The sequence below is a fragment of the Halichondria panicea genome, chromosome 8 (assembly GCF_963675165.1).
Source record: "Halichondria panicea chromosome 8, odHalPani1.1, whole genome shotgun sequence".
Taxonomy (NCBI): domain Eukaryota; kingdom Metazoa; phylum Porifera; class Demospongiae; order Suberitida; family Halichondriidae; genus Halichondria; species Halichondria panicea.
The window spans coordinates 3,240,279-3,264,874 of record NC_087384.1 but is presented as its reverse complement, the minus strand read 5'-3'; the positions used below and the strand labels follow the sequence as shown (position 1 = coordinate 3,264,874).

The following is a 24,596-nucleotide window of genomic DNA, read 5'->3' as shown; positions in this document are numbered from 1 at the left end:
TCGTATTTTAATAATTATTTGTGAAACATAATTTTTAGGGCACAGTGTATAATTATAAATTAAAATATTGAGAGTCGCTAAAACAAAAGCATTGTGCTATATAAAAAGATGTCCAATACATAATTAATACAGTCATTGTGCTATTACGTACTCTGCTACATGTATATATATAATTATTACAAACTTTGTATTGAGAGAATGTTCTTGATTATGTCTAGTATGATTTGTGCATGATTCTTGGCTCCTTCAGCTTCCTCGTAGTTATACTGTTCAGCGGGCACTCGAGGAGAGGGCCAACAGTTAGGGTATCGTGGATTAAGGTAGTATTCTTCAAGTGGTGTGGTGTGAGCAGCTAGCCCACGTGTCTCATTAGGAAGTTCAAACTGCAGGCCCAAAGCATGAGTACTTAAACTGTGGGATCTTAAAGATATTTCATCAAGACCACAAACGAAATACTTCCCTGCTTTAAGAGCTTTCTCTGCTACTTGGTGTGCCATGAAGCAAATGTCTCCACACACTCTGGGTTTGTCCCGACATTCTGAAAACAGTAGCAAAAGTGATTCAAAATTAGCATCAGCTTGTTGCAGCCATCGTCTTCCTTCCTCAGGATTTTGTTTAGGGCAAAGACTTTCCTCGTCAAACTTTGGCATTTCAGCACACTTCAATTCTCGTAGGCTGCTACTAGATTTGGCTTGTGTTTCTGATGTTAATCTACTCTCTTGTTCTCTCCGATAAAATTCTCTTTGTTTTTGTGCCGTTTTACGCAATTCTTCGCAAAAAATACCATGATTCACATTTTTATCTGAAATCTCTTCATTCAGAATTTTAAAGACCGTCTCAGCTAGCACTGGATTGTCTATATTCTTGTCTGGATGCCATTTGAGACACAGACGACGAAGAGCTCTTGTCCTGAGCTCTTCTGATAGCTTCCAAACACCTACAAGTTGTTTTTTAAGTTCTGTTATTTTTTGCTCTCTGTCAGTGTTTTCATCTCGAATCTGATTTGCATCCCTATCTTCTATACATTGAGTATGCTTGATTCCTTTCAAAAATTTGTAAAGCTCAAAAATTCCTGCTTTCTCTTGTTGTTCATCATCATGTGTGGATATCATGTATTGCATGTCAGCAATTTGAATTGAATCAAAACTGTGAAGGTCTTTGGGTAAAACAGGATGCATAATCATAGCAAAAACAATGTGATTTTCGACCACTTCATATCCTACTATTTCTCCAGGATGGAAAACATTTTCAATAGTCTGATCTAGTCTATGGTGCCAGCACTCTGAAACTTCTTTACCGAGCGTAAAATCAGCATCGTTCATTTGTACTTCTACCAATGGTATACTATTGTCTTCTAGAATATCCTGGATATCCTGAGGACTGTGTGCATTTAGAAAATCACTAAGCAGTTTCATTAAAGAAGTAGACACTTCCCGAGTTAAAAGTTCTGGTTTATCCAGCTGAGATCTAATCAGGTTGAGCAATTTAGTTGATAAAACTACAATTATTTTAACGTAAACATGAGACATTGCTTTCAGTTTTGAGTCCAGGTATAAGCAAGCATGGTAGCTGTCACCTGCAAGTACCTGCAAATGAAATTTCGTGTCTAAATTTCCAAGCGTTTGACCAGTCGTTTTGAAGCAGACAGCCATTCTTAGGTAATTGAGTGTCTTGATTTCTGTATTAGAAAAGAAATGCAAGGTGGCTGCTTCTACAATTTTCGAAGGCAATCTTGTGTAGTATTGCACACCTGCAGAAATTGCTTTTGACAAAGTTGCTTTCATGTCAAATGTTTTTGTCAACAATTTGCCTACTTCTGTATTGTTTTCAAACACACACTCCGGCAGAACTCTCAGAGTGCATAGTTCAGACAAACCTACAGGACGAGTTCTTTTTGGTAACAACTCACAGAAATCTTTCTCTGACATTAAGATATCGGTACCGATTTCAGGAATTGTGGATCTAATCTTCAGCATAGAGTAGCATGTGCCATCAAGTTTTGGGTGAAGTTTACCCTTGAAAGTGTCATCATCGACGTATAGTAGTTTAGTTGAAAGGGCAAGCTTTTCGTCATGATTCGGTAAGTACAGTGGGTAGAGTACTTCATCTAAGCGCTCAGACTGATGATACAAATTGTGTCTTAGCTGGCTTAATATTGAAAAGACACAGCCGCTGGTGTTTTTGTCTAGCACCTGTCCAGTTGAACGTTGAATTTCATAGGCCTTGTTTAGAACTAGCTGAATGTGACTGAATCCAACTTCAGATTCAACCTTTAATTGCTGCAATATGAAGGTGAACGCTGATAGTCTATGGTCTAGTTCATGAAGAAATGGATGATAGGCTGCTACGGGAACTCCACGCAAAACATAGCAAGGTTTTACAAGAAGTACTTGCCATGAGTGAGTTTTATCACCAGTGATGTTGACAGGTATACAAGGTGAATTCCTTAGTGATTGCAGTAGAGAATCAGTGACATACTTCTGGTTAGTTTCCAGATGAGATAGATTCTTAATCATCACCTCCATGAGGGATAATACACCAGACGGAGATTCATTTGTGTTTGGGTACAGATAAAAGTGCTGAAAAGAAGTGAAATTCCTTAATGAACAAATCTTCAAGATATTTTGCATTACATCTTGAATGTCTGGTTCATATATAATGTCCAATTTCTCTGCCAACATTCTATGTTCTGCGATGCTCAAAGGTCTCCAACCCGCAGGAAGTTTAATAATTGGTTTGATGTTCCACAAATAAACGGCACAATCATGAGTAGCAGCTTCACTGAGTTTAGTAAATGACCCATATTGTGGTTTTGCGATCCACGCTAGTTTAGGTAGAGGTTTTGTGGGAACAAATGGAATTTGGGCTACCTGATTTAGGAAAATGTCATCCCTGTGCTTCTCACTATCAGATAACAGATATGAAAGAAGAACATCAGCTGCTTTAGCAGGGTTTGCATGATTTCCATTTTTAACTTTCCTACAGAGCTGCAAAAATTTTTCCTGGCTCACAGTCTGTTTTAGACCAAGCTTTTTAAAGAACTTCAACCATTCACCCAACTCAGAATCTTTAAATAAAATAGGAAGAAAGACGAAATCTTCACTGAAAGTAGCAAATATATCAATTTCATGATTGCAGTAGCTACTAATTGGTTTCAAATTGTCCGTGCCGATGCAGCAAAGATTTTCTAACTCACTTAGAAAATGTCCATAATTATATGTGGTCTCCTTAAGCACTAGATGTTTGACAAATAAGCGCTCTCTGATGTATTTGAGGTGTGAGTACCTATCTCCTTCATTGAGAATGGAAAAGTAAGTGAAGATGAACTTGCAGTACAGCTTTTCTATGGTCAGTGTTTCAATTTTTAAGACTTTTAAAGAACCAAGCCTTTCCCACATGCCAGTTTCCATCAAAAATATGACCTCAGGAAAGTGCTTACTCCATTCTGAATACCCACAAGTGATTGCCTCAGCTGGCCAAACATACACTAATTTTCCTTGCAATGATCTCAATGTACCATCAACAGATTCAAACAGAGGAAGACTCTTGACATGATCTCGTTCAATACGCTGTGAGAAGTGAAGATCCTCCAGATAGGAAATGATGACATCAACTTTATCGTTGAGGATTATAGATAGATTTGCCTCTTCATTAAGGTGATATAGAGCTTTTAAAATAGAAGGTTTATCGTCAAGAGATGGGCAGGATAGCTTTTCGTAGTCAACAACTATAGAAGTGTCCAAGATAGGCATGCCTATCTTACAAAGAACATCATAAACATCAGCAAAAGCTTTATTTTCACATGTTGGCGGTACAACTGGCAGGAGACAGTCACTGCAAGAGTGGAGACTTCCCGAGGTACTTGGTATGAGAGCCCATTCTTTTAGTAGTTCCCCCATACTAGAGGAAAATACTTGATCATTGAATAGGCATCTCCAATACCTACTGAGCTTAGCCTTCGAAAAATCAGTGGGAAAGGTTTGCACCCTGTTTGTTTTCAAAGAAGGCGGAAAATGCTTTGAGAATAGCATCTCAATCTGTAGTCGACTATGTTCTGGATAAACAAAATAACACCTGTTGTACTCAATAGCACCCAGATCAGGATGTAAGAAGCATTCTGGACTACTTTCAAAGATATCCCAAAACCTACTACAATTAAGAACTTTAGATGTTTTTTGGAATGTTCTTAACTGATTATCTGCTGTTAAGAGGAGAGGATAACCAAATGGTTCCTTCGGGAATTCCATAGTTGTAACAGGACTCGATGAAGTAGAAGTGTCGGTGATCTGGTTAGTCCTGGATGGCTGCAAAAGGTACTGAATGAATGTCTTGAATGCAGAAACAGTCTTAAAAGTAGTTTGACTGATTGCACATGGGAAATGACCTGTTTGACTTTGTTTAGAGTGGAATTGTATGTAGTAATCAAAAACAGTTTCAGGGTTGATTTCCTCAATTATGCCAGTATTTTCTACATTACCTCTGGTTACGGCATCGTTTAGATGCTTTAGCAGAAATGTGCTTGCTACTGTCACCCTCATGCCAATATTTTCCAAAATTTTGTTTGTCTCTTCATAATTAATTTTGTGATTAACACTGCTCTGAAAGTACACTTGAGTTGAAGGATCACTGCTCTTAGGTGGTAACCAGACTACACATACCTGACCCATTGGTCTTGGAGAGAAACTGGTAGAGTTGACACTAGCTAAAATATTCAGATTTTGTTCTACTATTTTTTTATATACACTGAAAACCATTGCTCTGTATTGGTTTTCTACGTGATGTGGATTTGGGAATATCTCGTAATACTTACTAATGTCATCACTTGCCGAAGAAAATGTCTCATAACACACCGATGATACATAGTACGACTGAGCATGTTCCAGAAGGTTAACATAGGAAGAAGCAATTGCTTGAAAAAGACGACAATTCCAAGTTGATTTATCGTCTTCTCGACCTTTTTCCGTACACAACCACAAGTCTCTACGAGTTGAGTTGAGAATAAAGTTTCCATTAATATGCACAGGCAGCTTTGTAACAATAGGCAAGGGTAAGAAACAAAATATTTTCCCCAAAAACGGCTGTCTTTCCGGTGAGCTGGTTTGTGACATAAGAGGCAATTTAATTGGGGCTGCAATCCCATGCCTAGGTTTTATTGTATTCACGAAACTCCACAACTGCTTCTCGTTATTAAAATCTCCTATACCTTGTTGTATCAACCATTCCTCATTAGTGGATACTTCCTGCCCAGCCGAGTCCAAGTAAACATCATTGATTTTCAAAGGGTATCTGATTACAAATGACTTGCTTTTTTCTTTACTTGTGAAGTTGGAAATTGCTTTGTGAAGTTGCTTACATTTCTGCAGGTCAGACTCATTTTTTATAGAGTACAATTTCTGACTAATAGCAACCTCGTCACTACCTTCCTCAATAACCATTAATTGGATTGTTTGAATATGATTGAGAAAAAGCATAGATTCTTTTATTTTAGGCGCCCATGCCTGAAGAGTGTTCCACATTTGACCTGAAGTGATAAACCTTTCGAATCCTTTTTGAACTATTTTTGAGTACTCCAAGTGCTCTTTGGTGTGTCTTAATGGAAATCGAAACAATGAGCCACTTTTGAGCTCTGATGGACAATTTTTCAGACCAGATCGCAAATAAGTGGAACTCATATCAGGAAAACATGTCCAAAAACCTTGACTCAAACCTTCAAATCTTCTACCTGGATACAAGGTATCAGCTTCATGCACATACTCGCAGTGTGGGTCTAGTACACACATAGTCTCTCCACCAGTGATGAAGCTGGGACAGTCAGTAAGGTGGTACACCACATTGAAACCAATGCCATATTGGCCAATAGTTTCAGTACTAGAACGCTTGCTACCAAGCCCTAGTTCTTGAATTCCTTGAAGATCTTTTTCTGAGAATACACTGTCGTTCCAAATCAAAAGAGCAGGGCCTTGTAGTCTTTCCCAGTTTTTAGTCAAAACACCCTGTTTTCCATGAGTTCTCTTGTCTAAAATAATGTACATTTTCGTTGCCTTTGCATCATCTGCATTTTGAAGAAGCTCCTTCAAGAATGTAATATCAAATGGATAGTCGTGTAAAATATTTTGAATTCTTAGGGTTAGCTGTTCGCGTTGACCAAACTCAACGCTTTCGAACTGTATATTGGACCTGCTAAACTTCTTTAGCAATTGGCCTCTTGCTGGCTGTACACCAAGCTTTTTTGCTAACTGGGCAGGCACAATGCTATTCACATACCTATAATGTGAGTCTTTTGCAGCCCAATCTACATCATTATAAATCAATGTATCTGACTGATACAGAACGTAGTTTTCATCCGGTAATAATAGTGTATACTTCTTCGATGCACTGAGATGTAAATTTTGAAGCAAAGTAATGATAGCTTGTAATATGGTTTGACAATGTTCATCAACAGGACGACAATCATAATCATTTTTCATTTTTTGGAGAGCCTTTTGAATATCTTCAAATGAAAACTGTTTCTTAAACTTCAGACATTCTGTCAACTTTTTTTTAGACAGTATGCTGGCAGGCAAACCATACAGATAAGGACCATTAACTCTCCAATTTTTTGAAACAACATCTAATTCTACAAACTGTTGTTCATTCCACACATAGGATATTGAAATGTTTTGAGCTTCGATAGAACTTTTTCTGAGAGTTGTGTCCAGGAAACCATACACTTGAGTACACATTCTGCCAGTAGTTGAAATTAGTTCTGTTGTTTGGAAGTCTTTAGCCATGAACACCGATTGTAACTCATTAAGTTGTGCAAGCACTTCTTCAAATGATGGAACTTCACGTAGTCCCAATAGTGCAATACTTTCTTGGGGAACAGAAACACAGCCAATGTCTTTAACATCTATAAATGCAACCCGGGACCCGACAAGATCAAAATTGGTAGTGCTTTCAGTCATGAGATTTTTACTGCACATAAGCACCTCTCCATCCCCTTTCCAAGAGAGATGATATCCTTTAGGTCTCTGTAAGACTGGTAGAAAAGGAACTGATGACAATCGCTTATCTGACAAATTTCTTATTTTTGTACATGACATAACAATGTGTTTAACACGATTCATAGCTTTCTTTTTATTAGATTTATAGATACAACAAACAGATGTAGCACGCTCCACCAACATATCACAAGGGATGGTTTTACAAATCATCCCTAACTCAACCAATGCTGATAAGCAAAGCTTTCTGTTTGATAATTCAGTGATGGGGAAAAAGGGCTCTGAGTCATCATAAAGGTTTGCAAAGTCAGTACTTGGATCAATGACTTCATTACAATGTCTGAGAATTTCACCAGTAGGTGTACACGGAATACAAGCATTGTTGTGAAAATAATCATTCAACATGCACCATCGCTCCGTCTTGTCATCCAACTCTGCTGCATATACCTCAAGCATATAACAAATGACTTTATTACGGGTGTTTGGAATTGTCTTAAGAGAATCCAAATTGTTGAAAAACAGCTTAGAAAATGCGTTGTCATCAACTATCTCCTTATCAAGATAAAAGAAAGCATGATATGAGCTTGGCAGACAAACAATCGGTTTATTGAGATGTTTAAGAACTTCAAAGATACAAACTGGTGTAATAGTTTGCTCTGATGACAGACAAAAAATCCCAGGAGCCAAAAATCTGCTAGCAGATAAATGTAGCCATTGCTTAGAATAATTTGAGAAGAAAAGTTGATCTGACTTGAAATAAATCAGTTCATACAGTTTTGATATCATGCTCTCCCAAGGATTGTTTTGCAATAGTTTCTCTGATTTTGGCCAAAGATCATGAAATAAATAGCCAGGTATGAGACCGTTAATTTTCATTTCCTTAAGAGCAAGAAGTAGGGTGTAATATGTAGGAGTTATAACTGCATCTATTAATGCTATGTTCCACTCCACATCTTTGTCATTGTGAGAAGTGGCTTCATCTGAAGTCCAGATACCTCGTCGATTGTTGATGACGGCAAAGTTGCTGCTGATGTGTACGGGTAGACCTGTCTTCTGAGAAAGCGGTAGGAAACAAAAGATCTCTCCCTCAAATTTTGGATCAATTGTGTAAGTTGATGAACCAAGTGGACAAGCAACAGAAGCAGTATTGTAACTCTTTTGACTGTCATATCTATCTGTTTGGGACACGAGCCAGTGACAGCTTGTGTGATTCCTTGCACATATATTATATACAGTGAATTTTCTAATTTGGGTGTTTGAATAGAGGGGGATTTGCAAGGGTACCACATCCTTAACTATCTTCAACAAGGTTTGTGGCTCATTCTGACCCGAAACAATATGCTGAAATGTAATTACCTTCACATTGCGAAGAAAGAGTAATAGCTTTGAGCTGCAAGTTTTCATGTCAATGATGAGTTCTTCAACAGTAGCGTGAGAATAGCAGCTTCCACTGAGCTCACTGGCTCGAGAGCGGAATGGAAACCTAAACATTGTTGCTTTATAACTCTGTGTGGCATTGAAGCCAAATAGACCATTATAGGGGTCTAACTGCCGTGACCCAGATATTAACATGTTAGTGAATTTTGCTTTCTTTCCTGGTTGAGCCGGATTATTAATTTCCTTTTTTAAATATGATAAAGTCGGATCAAAAATGTATAAGTGCTCTTGGCTTACAAAAGAAGGAATGTCAGTCATATGATACGCAGAGCAAAATCCAACTCCAAATTGTCCAATTTTTAATGCATTGCTTTGTTTAGTGGCTCCAGCTAGTTTGGTGATGTTGATGAAGTCATCATCAGAAAAAGGTTTATTGTTGTGAACAATAATGGCTGGTCCATGAGCTTCAGCCATTCCCCCGAAAAACAACTTTGCCGGGTCTGTTTCATGCTGCCTAGCATCATAGCAAATATTTACTTCAGTAGCATCTGCATCGTCAGCATTTTGTAGCAGCTCCTTGATAATAGTGAGTCCGTCTTTGTAGTCTCGGAGGATATTCTTGAGTCTAACAGTTAGGGGTTCATGTTGTCCAGTATCTTCAAAAGTGTCTTCATATACTTCATACAATTTAGATGCAGACGTAGCTCCCAAGCAATTAGCCAGCTCTGGCGTGATATTCTTATGAACCTGTTTGTGTGTAAGAGAACAGTTGCTCTCTAACAAATCTAAATGCCCTTTTAAGAATTCATTGTCTGTGTAAACAACATTAGAAACTTTCTCCAAGTGTGGCCAATCTGAATCAGTCTCAACAGGGATGAGTACTTGCGAATTAAAACTTTCTGCGGACAAGTTTTCTTCGTTGGCAGTTAGCACGCTAAGAATACTAGTGACCATCTTCCAAGCTATTTTAGCAGTTACCATTTTCTTTTCACATGGACCCAAGTTAATCGTTTTCAAAACTTGAAGAAGTTGTGTTTCGGTAACAGTTTCAGTGAATCCCATTGATACATTAAAAACATTTTCATATTCGATTAATTTATTTGGAAGAATGTACAAGTACGGTTCGTAGTCAAACGAGTCCCGCTGAAGTGTAACCATGTCTGGACTAACAAAACAATTATGCTTGTGTATAAACACCCACCTGTCTATTAACTTCAACTCTTTCAAACAGTTTACACCTTCGTTATTCATAAAGGAATAAAAAGCCTCAGATATGATATCCACATTTATATTTGTAAGTTCTTTGTGATTAATAATAGTACTGAATTGAGTCAACGCATTATGAGCTATTTCTGCAGGGTCGGATTCAATTGAGGACATAAACAGATGTAAAATTTTGTTACTGAAATCTACAAAGCAACATCTTGTCCCTACTAAAAGGGGTAAATTCGAGGAATTTGAACCAACTATAGCGACATTTGACGATGACAACGAAACAAAATGGGAAGGATAGGTACTACCTTTCCAAAGTAACTGTTTAGGATAGTTTGAATGTCTCTCATAGAGTACTGGCAACCAACACCTTTGAGTTGAAAGACGAGTCAAATCATCGGAGAACGAGTGTTGACACTGTGGATCGTCAGACAGTAGCTGCTGAAAGGCTGGATCACTTATATACTTTATAACGGCCTTGGCACGTCTCAACTTTACAGCACTCACTTTTTGTGGCTCTGATGATGCGTCACAGCTAATAGAGTGTATGATGTCTAGCACCTCTTGTGGAGTGACAGAAGTGCGTAGACCACAATGCTGAAGCAGTTGTAGTCTCTCGGGTGAATTGAAGGGTTCAAGTGGAAAGCAGTCTTCACCTTCATACAGAGCTAATAAATCAGGATTATGGCTATCAAACACTTTCTGAGGAGTAACACGCTTTCCGGACTTAATTTTTATAAAAGAAAGATTTCTGACAATCTCGGAAACATCCGAACTAAGAGCATGAAGCGAGGTTATTACATTTTCCATCAATTGATCTATATGACCTAATGGAAATGTAAAATCCTGCAAAAGAGGAAAAACATGATCAACTAGCATCTCAGACTCAGTGGGGAATGTAACATCAAGTAATTCCAATAACTTGAATTGATCACGAGTGAGAAGAATAAAACTAGAAGGCAAAGAATGAACTGTATAGGGTCTAGAAGGTTCTCCCAATGGTTTTTTGGCAATTGACTCCGCTGCTGCGCTCGTAACTGAGAAGAGTTTATTACCTAAACAGGTTGCTGAAGTGAAAATGGCAAAGTTTTTAAAAACAGCCTGCTGTTCATCAGATAAAGGAGAGGAAATCTTAATTAATATCGAGCGTAATGTCTCAGCTTCCTCTTGAGTGAACACTATACCACTAACGTCACACTGAGAAGCAATAGCTGCATCAAGAATGTTACTGCCATTGAGTAGTTTAACATATGATGATAATTGAGTGTGTGAAACAAATCTGAATTCACTGTGGAAACACACCCCGATATTCAACTTATACAAGGCAGAAAGAAACGATTTGGAATGAGGGTGTTCTGAGTGGTCAATATAAATTACTGGCTGTTCCTTGTTTAATTTCATGAGGAAAAAACTATCCTGAGTGTTTTCCTTTGATTTCCAACATGGAACGATGTAGGAGTCTTGGAATATGTGAAGACTAGTCTCATTTGACAAACACTTCCAGAGTTTACGTAACCATTCTCTTGTAATATTAACTTCATTGTTGATTATCGCGTTTTCTGATGAAAGAATTTGGGGAAGGAGTTTGGCAACATCCTGGAGTGTAAGGAGTCGCAAGTTGGTTTTCTGGGAAACTGCGAGGATGTTTAGACTTTCTTGAAGTTCTGGAAGTTCATTCACAAGCATACAATCCAGGCCAGGTAAAAGGTAGCGGGGATACAATTTTGTGCACAGGTAAATTGGTTCACATTCCTCCTGAAAACAAGCAAAATTACCATCTGCCAAAGGCAGCAAATGCAGGCCAAGAAGGTTGTGAGAAGAATCATGCGGAGCAGAAAGGAAATATGATAAAATGTGTTTTTTCTCTGTTGGGGTGAGATTATTATAGCTCTCAGGATGCAAACGCATTACAGAAGTGCTGTTTTCTGGAGTGACCATGACAACATTTTGTTTAGTGGATTTAATTGCTTCCCAGATTTCAATGGGTACTGAAACTACATTAACGCCACACTTTAACAGAACTTTCGATATAATATTTATTACATCTATTCCAATGAAAACAGCTTCATTAAGGGATACCCAATCATTACTTCTTTCAGTCCAAAACACAGATTCTTTTAACAGAGATGTAAACAATGGACGAGCAATATCAGCAAATTGCTCATGGATTTCTTGAGGAATAGGCCAGGCCTTGTAAAAGTCCTCCGGGTTGGACATATGCATTCTTACCTCCACTAATAGTCTAGTATAGCAAGGTGGAAGAAGCTTGCTAACTATTGTCTTATTCCAACGTGCACTACTGTCGTTTTCTCTCTCAATAGTCGGCCATGTTAAACTCCGCCTGTCATCATTTAACCCAAATGGCCCGTTTATATGAACAGGAAGACCAGAAAAGACATCAGGAGGGATTGGTAATAAGCAGAATATTCTACCACCAGAAGTTTGCTGTCCCAGCTCTAACGCTGTACCAACGGCTGGAAAGGTACATTGGTTCTTTGCAGCTTCTAACACATCAGAGTCAGTGCATCCAACTGAATTACACACAAACCATTCACTAGTACCCCCCTGATTGTCATCACGATTTCGATCAGTTACAACAACTGAGAGCCTTAGTGAAGTACAAACAACTTCAGAAATTTTGAAGGACTGCATTTTATGAATATCTTCTAACTTTCTATTAAAAGTACTACGTTGCTCACATACATGATCTTCGTTATCAAATTCAACGCAGAAGGACAAACTTTTTTGCTTATGGTTTTTAGCAATGTGATATACTTCAATACGAAGTACAGACTTGAGGAAGAGAAGTAGATACTTAGCTTCATTCCTGAGAGCATTGAGTAGCTTCTTCATTTTTGTTAAATCATACAAACTGCTCGAAATTTCTGAAGGCTCTGTACGCAAAGGTAACCTAAAGATGGTGTTGTTATACCACCCCTTGTCAACAACAGAGCTTGACTCAAAACCTGCCACACCATTGATGGGTGCTATGAAATCGGAGTGCTGAGTGATCACATCACAAAGGTTGTAATCCTTGCCAGTTGCACCAAAAATCTTCTCTTTAGGATCGAAGAAAGCTAAGCGGTCACCGCTGACAATGAGAGGGGAATCTGTGTAGAAAAGCAACCAACCTGAAACGAAAACTCATTAAGTAATGAGTGTTCAATTACAGTACTGTAATTGAACAAGCATCTTAAGTTTAATGTATATCCTTATTGAATGCAATATAGAAGCATTCAGCAGCCATGCACATTTCCACAACTATTATAATTATGGTAGTTGCCATTTGTTGGTCTACATCACAAAAATCACCACTTTTATTGCAGGGAGTTACTCGCCTCTAAACACTCTAACACACACGCGTAATTATATCGGTAAGTTAATATCAAACAAGAGAAGTAGGTCCATCGAGCTGCCCACATTTACAGTCAATGGCTTCCCTGGAGCGTGTGGAGACGTTCAAGTATCTAGGAATCCAATTTGCATCGGATCTTTCTTGGCATTCCCACACTAAGGCACTTTGTAAGAAGTTGAGAAAACTTGTTGGACTGTTACACAGAAACTTCGCAACTCATTCTCCCCGCTGTTATGCTGAAACTATACAAATCTTTCACCAGATCAAATCTGGAGTATGCTTCGATTGTTTGGACCCGCACTTGAAATGCAATATCAAGGGCATGGAAAAGGTTCAGAAGTTCGCAATAAAAGTTTGCCTAAAGCAGTGGGACAACTCGATTAGCTATTTGGATCTTTTAAAACAAGCAGAACTACCAACACTGAGATAGAGAAGGGCATTGGCCAGCCTGTACCACCTATTCAAAATGTTGTATAATAATATAAGTTACTACGAGGACACATGCACCTAAGAAGAGACACTTACTATACGATACAAGACATCTGTCTCATGCTCCAGATCTATGCAGAACCTCGGTCTATAATAACTTTTTTCTCCCAAAAACCATTGAACTATGGAACAAGATTGTGGCAAATTGTGAACTTAGCGCTTGTACTTCCTTAGAATTATTCAAGTCTATACTTAATGATCTTTCAGTACTTAGTATGCTTTGAATACGTAGTACCGTATTACTAGGATATTTTGCTGGTTTGCGAATCATGCAGCCAAATCAGCAAAATATTTGACCCGATCTAACTATTGCGTTTTGGAAAGGATCGTGTGTATTTACTAGTTAATAATTTAGGTTTTGCGACCTTATTGTTGCAAATTGTTGATCAACTCTCGCAAAATTCACATAAAATTATATGTTTAATGCTCGTAAAACATTCTAGAAATACGGTACCCTTAGGACACCGTCATCATTTTATGGACAGAACACAGATCTTTCGTATACGCAACAGCTACCATAATTATGACAGTTTGGAAAAAGCTTTCTTAGTGAAGGGCTGTACGCCTTTTGGGCACCATCATCATTCTAATGAACAATTTTTCGTTAACTAGGTACGTGAGTTTCGAAAGCTTTCCTGCATAATACCATGTGATTATTAACAATGATAAACCATGACGGATAGCAACCAAAATGAAATGCTGGTACTGCAACTCGAAATGAAACAAAGTACGTTTCCTCTAAGTACTGTACAGCGCGAAATTTTCAAGGCACTTATATTTCGTGGAATGGTCTCTAAAAGCATTTCGTTGCACAATGTTTGTAGGATGACTGCTTAGCGGAAGCCACGCCAAACCTTTGCACGTATCAGCAGATAATTTTCGTGGACTTATTTTTCGTATATATAGGATTGCTAACCACCCACGAAAATTAAGCCCCTCAAAAATTCCGCGCTACCATAATTATTACTAGAATGTTTTGCGAGCATCAAACATTTGCGAACTTTGCGATGGTTGACAAATTCGCAACAATAAAATCCGCAAAACCTAAATTATTACTAGTAAATACACACGATCCTTGCCAGGACGCAATAGTTAGATCGCAAAGGGTCAACATTTCTGCTGATTTGGTTCGCAAAGGTTTTTCACCCACAAAATATTCTAGTAATACGGTATGCGATATATTAATTCAAAGGAAAAGTAACAACACGGGGAGCTTACATTACTTCATATACTTGCCTAGGCACAACAATTAAATCACAACCCCATCATGTACATGTATGTACCTGTGAGATGATAGACAGAGTTAAAGCCGATACCAAACTTTCCAGTTTTAAAGGGATCTTTACTTTTACTACTTTGCTTGATCCGTTGTATATTCTCCCAATCATTGTCCGTAAAACATGCATCATTGGCAGCCACTAAAGCTGGTCCCTGGAAGTTAGCCAGGTCAGGGTGAGGGAGGTTGGCGATGCCGTGTTGCCTCTCATCAACATAGAACCACACAGTCTTAGCTCCAGCATCGTCAGCATTCTGGATCAATTCCTATAAATTATTATATTTGTGTGTGACACAAGGAGCTCACAAAAGAAGCTAACTATACAGTAAATAAGTGGCGATGAACACTTTGCCATAATAATTATGGAGAGTGCAAATTTGTTTGCATATATCACGTGAACACTCTCTCCTCACTTAGGGAGACTCTCATAGCTGCTGCCCCAATTAGCGTGAGAGATCACATTTCTGGGGACCTCTGTGGCCTGCTGCTTGGTCTTGTTTGGCCATCTGATGCCCATGCGCAGGGGATCCTACACTTCGTTGCGGCAAACCAACAGTGACATAATTATTACTAACATTAAACTCCACCTGAGGGTGTAGCTTGTCTCATCTTACAATTTCTGAACTTTGTCTGCCCCCGTGGGCTACTCTCCAAAGCTGGACGCAAGAAAGATGAAGAAGAAGAACACTAGGCTATAACATCTTGTATAGCTAATCTAGAGTGGTTGTGAGCTAGCTAGAGGAGATGGAAGAGAAGCAGAATTATCGCAGTATAATTTTGCGTAGTGTAATTATCCTAACAAGCGTTGTACCACACAATACCTGCTAGCTATTTGCAAACACTTATCGTATAATTTTGCTTGATCAAAGGCCGCGGCTACTAAATGTTTCATTTTGCTGGCAGAGGCTACAATTCGAGAGAGGCCATTGTAAGAGAGGCGTTTATTAGCCCCAGCTAATTCAACAACCCAGCTTTAGTTTGTCATCAAAAGTTATTTTCACCTGCACAAACTCGAACTCTGCCATGCATGAGAAAGTCTTTAAAAAGCACTACAAGCTGCTACCGTATATACCAGTGTATCAATATATGGCTGGCTGCCGTGCAGAGACATAGCCTCAAAGTTCACTAGGTTACTATTTGAGAGCGGCTTCTATTGCACTGAAGGTGGGCTTTAGGGAGGCTACTATTTGAGTGCGGCCTTTATACAAGAGTGGCCTCTGATCAAGCATAATTATATGGTACTCCCTATAGAAATTGCGATTTTACAACCAAATGCGTAACTCTAGATAGACGGTCTCTAGTGGGCTCCTGGTGTCACCCTGAAAGTAAAGAGAAAACGTTGCTGGTAGCTTGATTCAGATGTGAGCTTCAAGAATTTAAGTTCTGGACAGCAAAAAACTAGAGCATTGAAGTGCTAAACCATAGATAGTAGAGGGGAGGGATTGGAAACATCTCAGGTGACCAATGTATTGCCCTAGAGAATTCTGACACCATGCGTGTTGCATTCCGCAAGTGTTGATTGCGATTGATTGCGAGCCAGCTGCAAAGACAGAGGAGAAGAAACTGCAGTAAGCACTGGCAGAGCTAGTCTGTATGTACATTATCCATAGTAAACGTATGGTTTACATCATTTACCTAATTTATTTGATCATCCAGAGGTCCATGTAGTTGGGCGTGGCTCGAGTTGCAAGCCTATCTGGGATTTGTTCTAGCGCCACTATAGTGGCGCCCTATCAGATTGCAGCATTTTTCACGTGCTTGGTTACACTTCCATTTGTATCTAGTTGCGAAACCGCATGCAGTATGCTGTGGTTTATACGTCATCATGTCAGTTAACACCCACTTGAGAAGAAGAATATTCATAGTAGTGTTACCAGGAGTGTATATACTCCTGGTGTTACATAATGCAGCAGAACAAATCCCAGATAAGCTTGTAACCCGACCTCCCGTCAGGGATGGTCGAGCCACACCCAACTAAGGTCCATGTAGCACTATTTTACACGTATTTAGCTGGGAATTTGAAGGTATGAAACTTTGTGGGGGGATATCTTGAGCTAGGAAGTAGCCATGGTTGCTTGAGAGTGATCACAGTGTAGAGGAAGCATTGAAATATGCCTTAGGCATAGCTAAGTTGAGTGTTAATAAAAGTGTGAAAATAAGAATTCGTAAGTACACATGTTTGCGGGGGAGTTGCTGGTTAACAATACATTGTACATCACTGCTGTTTAGGTCTACATATTTCCTAATGATCCCGATGTGCCTTGAGAAAAGTTTCCCTTGCTAACCTGTATAGTTTTAGAAATATGCTAATTCAAACTTACCCGTAAATTGCTTTCCCAGGGTACTCAGAACATCTGAGGATCTGCCAAGACCATTTGGAAAAGTTTGGCATGCCAATGACAAAGGGCAGGGACACTGTTATTCATTACGATTGGTCGTGCAAAAGCTGTGTAGTGACCTGATGACGGAAATACTAAACGTCGTCAGACTTACAAAAATTATGTTTTGTGTTTGTAAACATCATCATTTCTCCATGCATCCTTTGTGATTGTGTGTATCATAATGTTAAGAAATAAGTATGCAGTCTATGATTATGATCATGAGCTGTGGCTAGTACTATAGTTTTTTTGTGAGTGCATGTCTTGTTCTTTGAAGGCAGAGAAAAGTCTCATTCTGATATACAGCAACCAAAGAAACTAGTTCAGATCTATGTATGTAGTAGCTGCTATGGGCCAGAGACAGCTAGCTAGCTATCTGTTCACAGTCTTTTGGCCCCAATTAAATTAACTTCCTGTCTATTTCCGGTGCGACACGCATGGGCCGCGTGAAATCCCTGTGTTTCCAATCCCTCTCCTCTACTATCTATGGCTAAACCCTTTGTAATGTGTGATTATATCTATGATGTACTGGAATTCGTGCCTAACAACACATATAAATACTATACTGCAATCTGATTGGTTAGAGGAAGTGTTCTTAGAAAATCATGTACTTACTTAGGAATCGTGTAATTCACTTAGATAAAACACTTAGAAAATCATGAAGCAAAGATTAGATAAGAACACTCAAATATGAGACTCACGGTTGTTATGATCTAGACATGATTTAGAAGCCCTCAGGGCTAGTAGAACCCTCACTACGTTCGGGATACTACAACTAGCCCTTCGGGATTCTAAATCATGTATAAACTTCCAAACAGTGTCTAACTATTATAGTTACCATGTACTATAATTATTAATAAACACCTATGTACTATTAATAAACGCAGCACTTAATAGTAGTCGGGTGAGCAGACTCAGCATACACATACTTTGACCCATGACCACCTACACGCATCGGGTTAATATTAGACTACATGCATCAAAGCATCCTACGTGTATACATATACATGTAGCTATTCATTATCACAACAAACACACTCACATGTAGGTTATGGCGGTCTATACGTACCTTGAAAATTTGCCCATCAGGGTATCGCATCAAAACTTCTCGAATAGTAACTGAAAGGGGAGGGGGTTTGTAACCAAATCCTGTGGTTCGTCGGACTGTAATAGGCTGGGAAACAGTCTGCGGGGCCATCTGCACAATAAAAGCATGAACATCTAGCAACAATGCTTAGAGATCGAGGTCATGCGAGGTATAATTTTAAAGCATCTACCATAGGGGTACAGTTTACACACAATTAAAAAGCGTACCAGAAATGTAAATATATGATTTATACCTGTTTTATATAGCTCTTCAAATCAACGCCATCAATTTGTAAAAATTTAATGTGATGTTCAACTAAAAAGGTTTCATCAATAGCACTTGCAAAAATTGTAGCGAGATGTTTAGGCACACTCCATTTCAATATATTGTTACCAGAACTCGTATAGAACAAGGTGTGAGGCTCAAAGGATACTTGATGTGTAATTTCTTCTTTTAGATTTTCGACATCTTCTAACGTCATTGCGTTGCAAGGCATATATACAGAAATTTCTGAAGTACCATCACCGGCAACTTGTTCCGTGTCATGGCCAACACTGTGAAAGTCAGGCACTGTTGTTGTTTGCAAGAAAGTAGTGAGCTCGAGGCTAAAGAATTCCTTTTTCTTTCGAATATCATTGTCACTGGTGAAGTTGTCAATAACATAGCAAAGTAGGTAGCAATTGAAAAAGTTCCAATTGTCCGACAACAACTCAAAGATATTCTCAAAAGATGATGACCGTCGTAGTTTTGCAATACTCTTTCTCGAGAAGAAATATTTTCCTTTAGATCCCGACAGCAGTACTAAGCTATCTTGAAATGACCTAAGAAAATTTTCTTCATCATTTGACCTCCTAACAAGCAAGGCCAGAACAGCGTTCTTTAACTCATTGAATAATCGTTTCAACTTCGTAACACTTTGCCTAGTGGTTGGGTGCTTACGGCCACAATTTGTTTCATGACCTATAATTTATATTTATGGAGAACATTAACGTAGTGACATACGTAGCAATATAAGCCATAAACGCTACAGCGTGGATACCGTACAACAGGAAACTATTACAAGAATCTTAATTTGCGAATTAGTTACGACTCCGAGGATTGTCAACTGAGGTTCGTCACAATTTTAACCTGCACTCTGAGGTTACATAAGTTAGTGTTAGCCCTCTCAACATCTACTGAGTCTTCACATCAAACTATTTTATCTCTCATGTGGAAGACCTGTATACGTACGTTGTTGTGCATAATATGTACCTATCGTTCTATCAAGTAACAGGCGAATTAGAATATGAGAGCCAAGGAGCAACCATAGATAGAAGAGAAAGGGATTGGCAACGGAGTGCACTAGCTTCCAGTACCATCCGTGTTTCGCCTCGAGGCTTACTTCTAACGTGGGAGTCTAAACATGAATAATTCATGAGAATTGTTTTTGCCGTCTGTAAAAAGTCTACGAGCAGTTCTACTGCTAAACATCAACTTCACCTCATTTGTGTGGCGATTTGGGACATGCACACTACTTAGTAACACAACCTTAGCTATATCATAGGTGCTATAGGAACACAAGCATGAAAAAGCCTCTGACAGAGGCTCTGTGTACCTCTAGCTACTTTACGAAAATCAAGATTACATTTCTAAATAATACCTACCATCAGGGGGCATGTGTTTAAGTGTTGGAGGGGTCTTTGAGAAGGGCATTAGACACAATAAGTTTCCCGGGTTTTCGCGTGAGTTTTAGGGCGAAACACGGATGGTTTCAGGCCCATCTGTGTACATTCAATGTAAAAGCATCACGTGAACTGCCCCCGTTGCCAATCCCTTTCTCTTCTATCTATGGAGCAACCACCATAGCAGGAAACATTACATACGCGCCATAGCTATCCACGCTCAAAACATAAAATTCTCCCCCATTTGTCACAATTAAAACCGAATTTTCCTGTTATACGATCATAATAAGCTGCTGTACGTACAGTGCACTGAAACATTCCAACGAAAAGATTTTCCTACGGGGTACGTTTTATACCCCTTTGCCATGTACGTAGTAGCAAACCTATGTGCTAATTACTATAGTATAGACTCCACCACTGGCTAAAACCCAGATTGGTAGGTGTTACACAATGATACATGCAAAGCCAGATCCATGTTTTACAGTCTCTTACAGTCGCATGCATGTGCACATGATTGACTTTGTGATGGATTGACATACACACGACTCTCCTCATTCATACCTTTCGATGCCTTCCCCAGAAAATTTAACCACAGCTATAAAATTAATGTAGATGTAAGTAACTTAATTAACATAGCTGGTAGATACAGTGTGACCAACAATTAAGGTGATCATTGCAATATATAATTTCATATTTCACACACAAGATCATGCACCAATAAAAGGTCCATGCACTTATAACTTGCACAATTTTACTTACCTATACGACGAATAAGCTCACATATGCTGACGGCTACATCCCCCTTCTGTAATGATAGCACAATTTCAAGGAGGGATTCATACGTAGCAGTAAAGGGATTCAATTTTCTCCAAAGGCTCAGAGCTTTCTTCCATCCAGCTTGAGTTCCATTTCGATTAACTTCTGTCATCACATCAGTTTTTTGTCCTCGTTTCAGCGGGAATTTTTCAAAATAGTCATGAAAATTGTCAAAACAGTCCGCTAATTCTGGAATATATTTCTCTTCAATTTCTTTCTTTAGCTGTGCATCTGTTAGTTCAAACCTTTTTTTCAATGTGTTTAATGACAAACCAGAAACAGTTATATCTATTGGTATTGAGGCTCTCGGCTCTAAATCCATACTGCTCCTGACAATGTACGACTGCATGGTGGGGTATGGATATTGTTAACGTCATGGGCTGCACTCATGCACACAGGTTTATAGCATTGAAGCTATTCGGCATTTTTATAGTTAGAAACCAAAACAGTATAATACCAATACCGTACAGCGGGAAATTTTCGTGTGAGGTGCAAAATTTCGTGTTTTTCGAGGGCAGACAGAAGACACGAAAATTAAAAATGGGAAAAACTCCCACACATTGGTACTTCACATGCAAAGCTATTGGTGGGTGTGGTTACCTGGCATTGAACGTGAATATTAGAACCCAAGAACATTTTTTGCTGAGGGCTCTGGAGCCAAATAGCGAAAATTCGGTAGCCAAATTAAAACACCCGCCAAATATAAAACTGGAATAATATTAATGCCAAAAACAGCATGGTCAGATATATCTCTGTTGGCTATTAAAAACTTTCCCTAGCTGTTTAATTATAAATACAGAGTAATACGAGGAAAAAAATAAAAATAAAAACGAGCTGTGTGAGTAAGCTAGACACTTTCTTGCGCCTGCTTTAACCATAGATTGAAAAGGAAGGGGATTGGAAACGACCAGGCCACCCTGTGTCAACGGGTGAAACACTCCGCGTTATGATTTCGCGCTCGCGAATATTTTAGTTTTACCGTACTCAGGTTGTATTTCAACTGTTTCTAGCTCTCCTATCCACTATTGATCACTCAGAAGCTGGGAGGTACGCTAGAGAAGTAAGTTTACACCACTGACAAGCTCTAAGTCCCTTGTCTTTACTCTGTTTTTACTTTTTGTTGAGTTTAGCTTGAATACTCCATGTCAACTTTTTCTCTTTCCCTGCTGTGAAGCCGAAACAGCAAAGGACATTGCTTGACTTGGTTATTATGTATCTAAGTGCTATAGAGGATGGTTTCATGCTATGGATAAGCTGTACTGTTCATAAACAATTGCAGTATATATAGTCCTTCAAACTGCTTTAGTATACTTTTAGAGACACCACGGGCCTTGACCTCCCACGACTTCATAGTAAGAGCTATTCCTTCTTGTATAGCATTTATTTGTTTAGTGATAGTGGCTGCGTTGCTTAGTCTACCTTTTAGAGCTAGATTCTCTTTACTTTTTAGAATAATCAACATTAAAAAGTGATCAATTTCACCATTTCTATGTACAACACATTGTATGGCAGCAAGACAGGTAATGAGCATGCTGACTATAAATATAATCCTTTGTAGTTTTAGCCACACCCTATAACGCGGAGTGTTTCACGCAAACATTTTCATTTCCAATCCCCTTCCTTTTCAATCTATGCTTTAACTGCCAAGGATAGGGTGTAGGCGATCTTCGAAGGCGACAAAAACGATCAATCTAATCGATGTCTTCTAGATTCACGATCATTCCCCAGAATGACATAACAATAATGTTGGTAATTATATAAGGTTAAAAGTTATTGCCGTTTTGCTGCAATGAAGCTCACACAGGGGGTGAATGCTCTGCGAGCATCTTGTACATGTATATGAGCCTATATGATCTGTATTAGGAGGCGGCGCTGTTTAGTTGGTAGCGGCGGCTTACCTTCGAAGGTAGTGGCAGCGCATGTTTAGTTGGTGGCGGCGGTTTAGCCTCAAGGCAACCATGAATATAGCCTCGATCCCAGGCCGAGTTTTCGCTTTTATAACGGTTAGGCGAACAACTGGGCCTGGTACTAGTTGTCTGCGCATGCGTCAGTCGTTCGTCAGATTCTGACGAATGGATATTCTCGTTCACTTTCGTGACATTTATATTCGTGTACTATCGTGTACTAGAAGTCAGTTCCCGTTTTATCATTATTGGAATCGATTGGAATGGCTCTTAGCTGAAGCTTCTCTCTTCTCTGAAGCTTATTCTGAAGACTGAACAACAAGGGAAGAGGTATAAAGCTTTGTCAAGCTTGTTAAGGTCAGATATTTTTGTGTGGGCCCTATGGCCGGCTATGCTATCAAGTCTTGTTCATGTTTGGCAAGAATGTAGGTAGACTATAGTTTCATCATTAATATGGTGGATCAAGTGAAGAGTGTGAGCTAGAGAACTTGGTGCTGCCATCATCAGCTCGTCGACAATGACACTATAACCGAGAAATTTAATATGTATAGATCTACACGTATTTAAAATGTCTACTTCTCTGTACAGGAGCAATGGCTAATATCCAGCTATCCCAACAGTGCTCCTCTTGGCTATACTAACGGACGAGACTGGACAGTTTGAGGTAAGGGTTTAACCGTCTTTGGTTTCTTTTAATATTGTCCTATACTCACAGACATAGGACTGGAGTATGACCTGCTCATTCGAGCGTTGCTGGGTAGCTCAGAGACATCAAGAGAATCTACGTTTTCTCAAGCAATGAGTTACGAGTTGGGGCCTAGAATCAGAGAAGTCCAGCAGCCTGCTAAATCTTTTTGAAACGTAATTTGAAGGCATTCAATCATCCTGAAGTTGCCCTGGGTCACTGTAATTGTGCTGCAGCACAACTGGCAACTCCCCAGGTCTTTGTGAAGCAGCTCCCTATGTGCATCTTTTGTGTACTCACTCTGTGCATTTTCTGTGTACAAATTTCGATTATTGACTTATTAAATATTTTTGCCGACCACAAATATACAATGAAAATTTGACGCATGCGCAGACAACTAGTACCAGGCCCAGTTGTTCGCCTAACCGTTATAAAAGCGAAAACTCGGCCTGGGATCGAGGCTACCATGAATATAATGAGGTTGGAACAACTTGACCTTAGCTAATAATAGCCTCAATACAATGAGCGGCCTGATATTGAGGTTAGTACTAAGTACAAAGAACAGTAAGTAAGTACAGTACAAAGATGTGGATCGATGTGGCACGTGTAGCAACTGCCTGGTAAAACAAGAGCCTTCGTTTGTACAAATTTAACCACCCCTTACAGACACTAAAATCTTAGTCTCGAATTCCAGCCTCTTTCCAATACAAGTTGGGGAGGGCGTGGCCAACTCAGTACTAAAATCTAGGCTGTTTGGTGACCTTAATCAGCTAAGGTCAAGTGGTTCCAATCTCATCTTATTTACAGCCACAGCAACATATTTGAGGCTAAGCCGCCGCCACCAACTGCATCACTTTGGAACTATTCCCCTCTCATGCATGTAGGGGTGAGGTGAAAAAACTGTTGATGGAACCATCTATGATGAAACACATGAGTAACGATAATTATTGCAACAAAAATACTGAATTCAGCTATCCGATAACGGCTAAGGCAGGTAAGATGGACGCTGGTCCCCTGCGCCACCCACTCGCCAGTGTGAGGGCATGGACATACATAGGTGCTATAAAATGGGACAAAATTATACCCAATACCGTAGAGCTAAGTGGCCCTTTAATATGGATCCCTGTAATGTAGAGAAGGTCCTTTAGTAAGACTCCTCTTCTACATGTACGTACATGTACAAGTAAATGATCTGAATAGATCTATACACTAGATTTGAAGATCTAAATCTACGGTCTACGTGTGTAGATCTAGATAATGGTTGATTAACTGCAAAGTGTACACATAATTATAACTCACTTGGGGACAAGCTCACCTGGCCAGTACAAAGATGTGGATCGATGTGGCACGTGTAGGCGCGCGCTGTATGAGAGCCT

General features: G+C 39.2%; 1 protein-coding gene across 2 annotated transcripts; it reads right to left on the bottom strand.

Annotated features, from left to right (window-relative positions):
• Window positions 1-40: 40 nt before the first annotated feature.
• Window positions 41-24,593, bottom strand: LOC135339911 (sacsin-like). 2 transcript variants are annotated; one of them, XM_064536144.1, is made up of 6 exons: window positions 24,520-24,593; window positions 20,575-20,974; window positions 18,408-19,114; window positions 18,137-18,265; window positions 14,697-14,955; window positions 41-12,679 (listed from the first exon to the last, which is right to left on the bottom strand). In XM_064536144.1, the coding sequence occupies exons 2-6, from the start codon at window positions 20,951-20,953 to the stop codon at window positions 177-179; spliced, it is 13,977 nt and encodes a 4,658-aa protein (XP_064392214.1). In that variant the 5' UTR covers window positions 20,954-20,974; window positions 24,520-24,593; the 3' UTR covers window positions 41-176. The 2 variants fall into 2 exon arrangements, with proteins under 2 accessions (XP_064392214.1, XP_064392215.1); XM_064536145.1 differs by having other exon boundaries at window positions 24,536-24,589.
• Window positions 24,594-24,596: the final 3 nt, after the last annotated feature.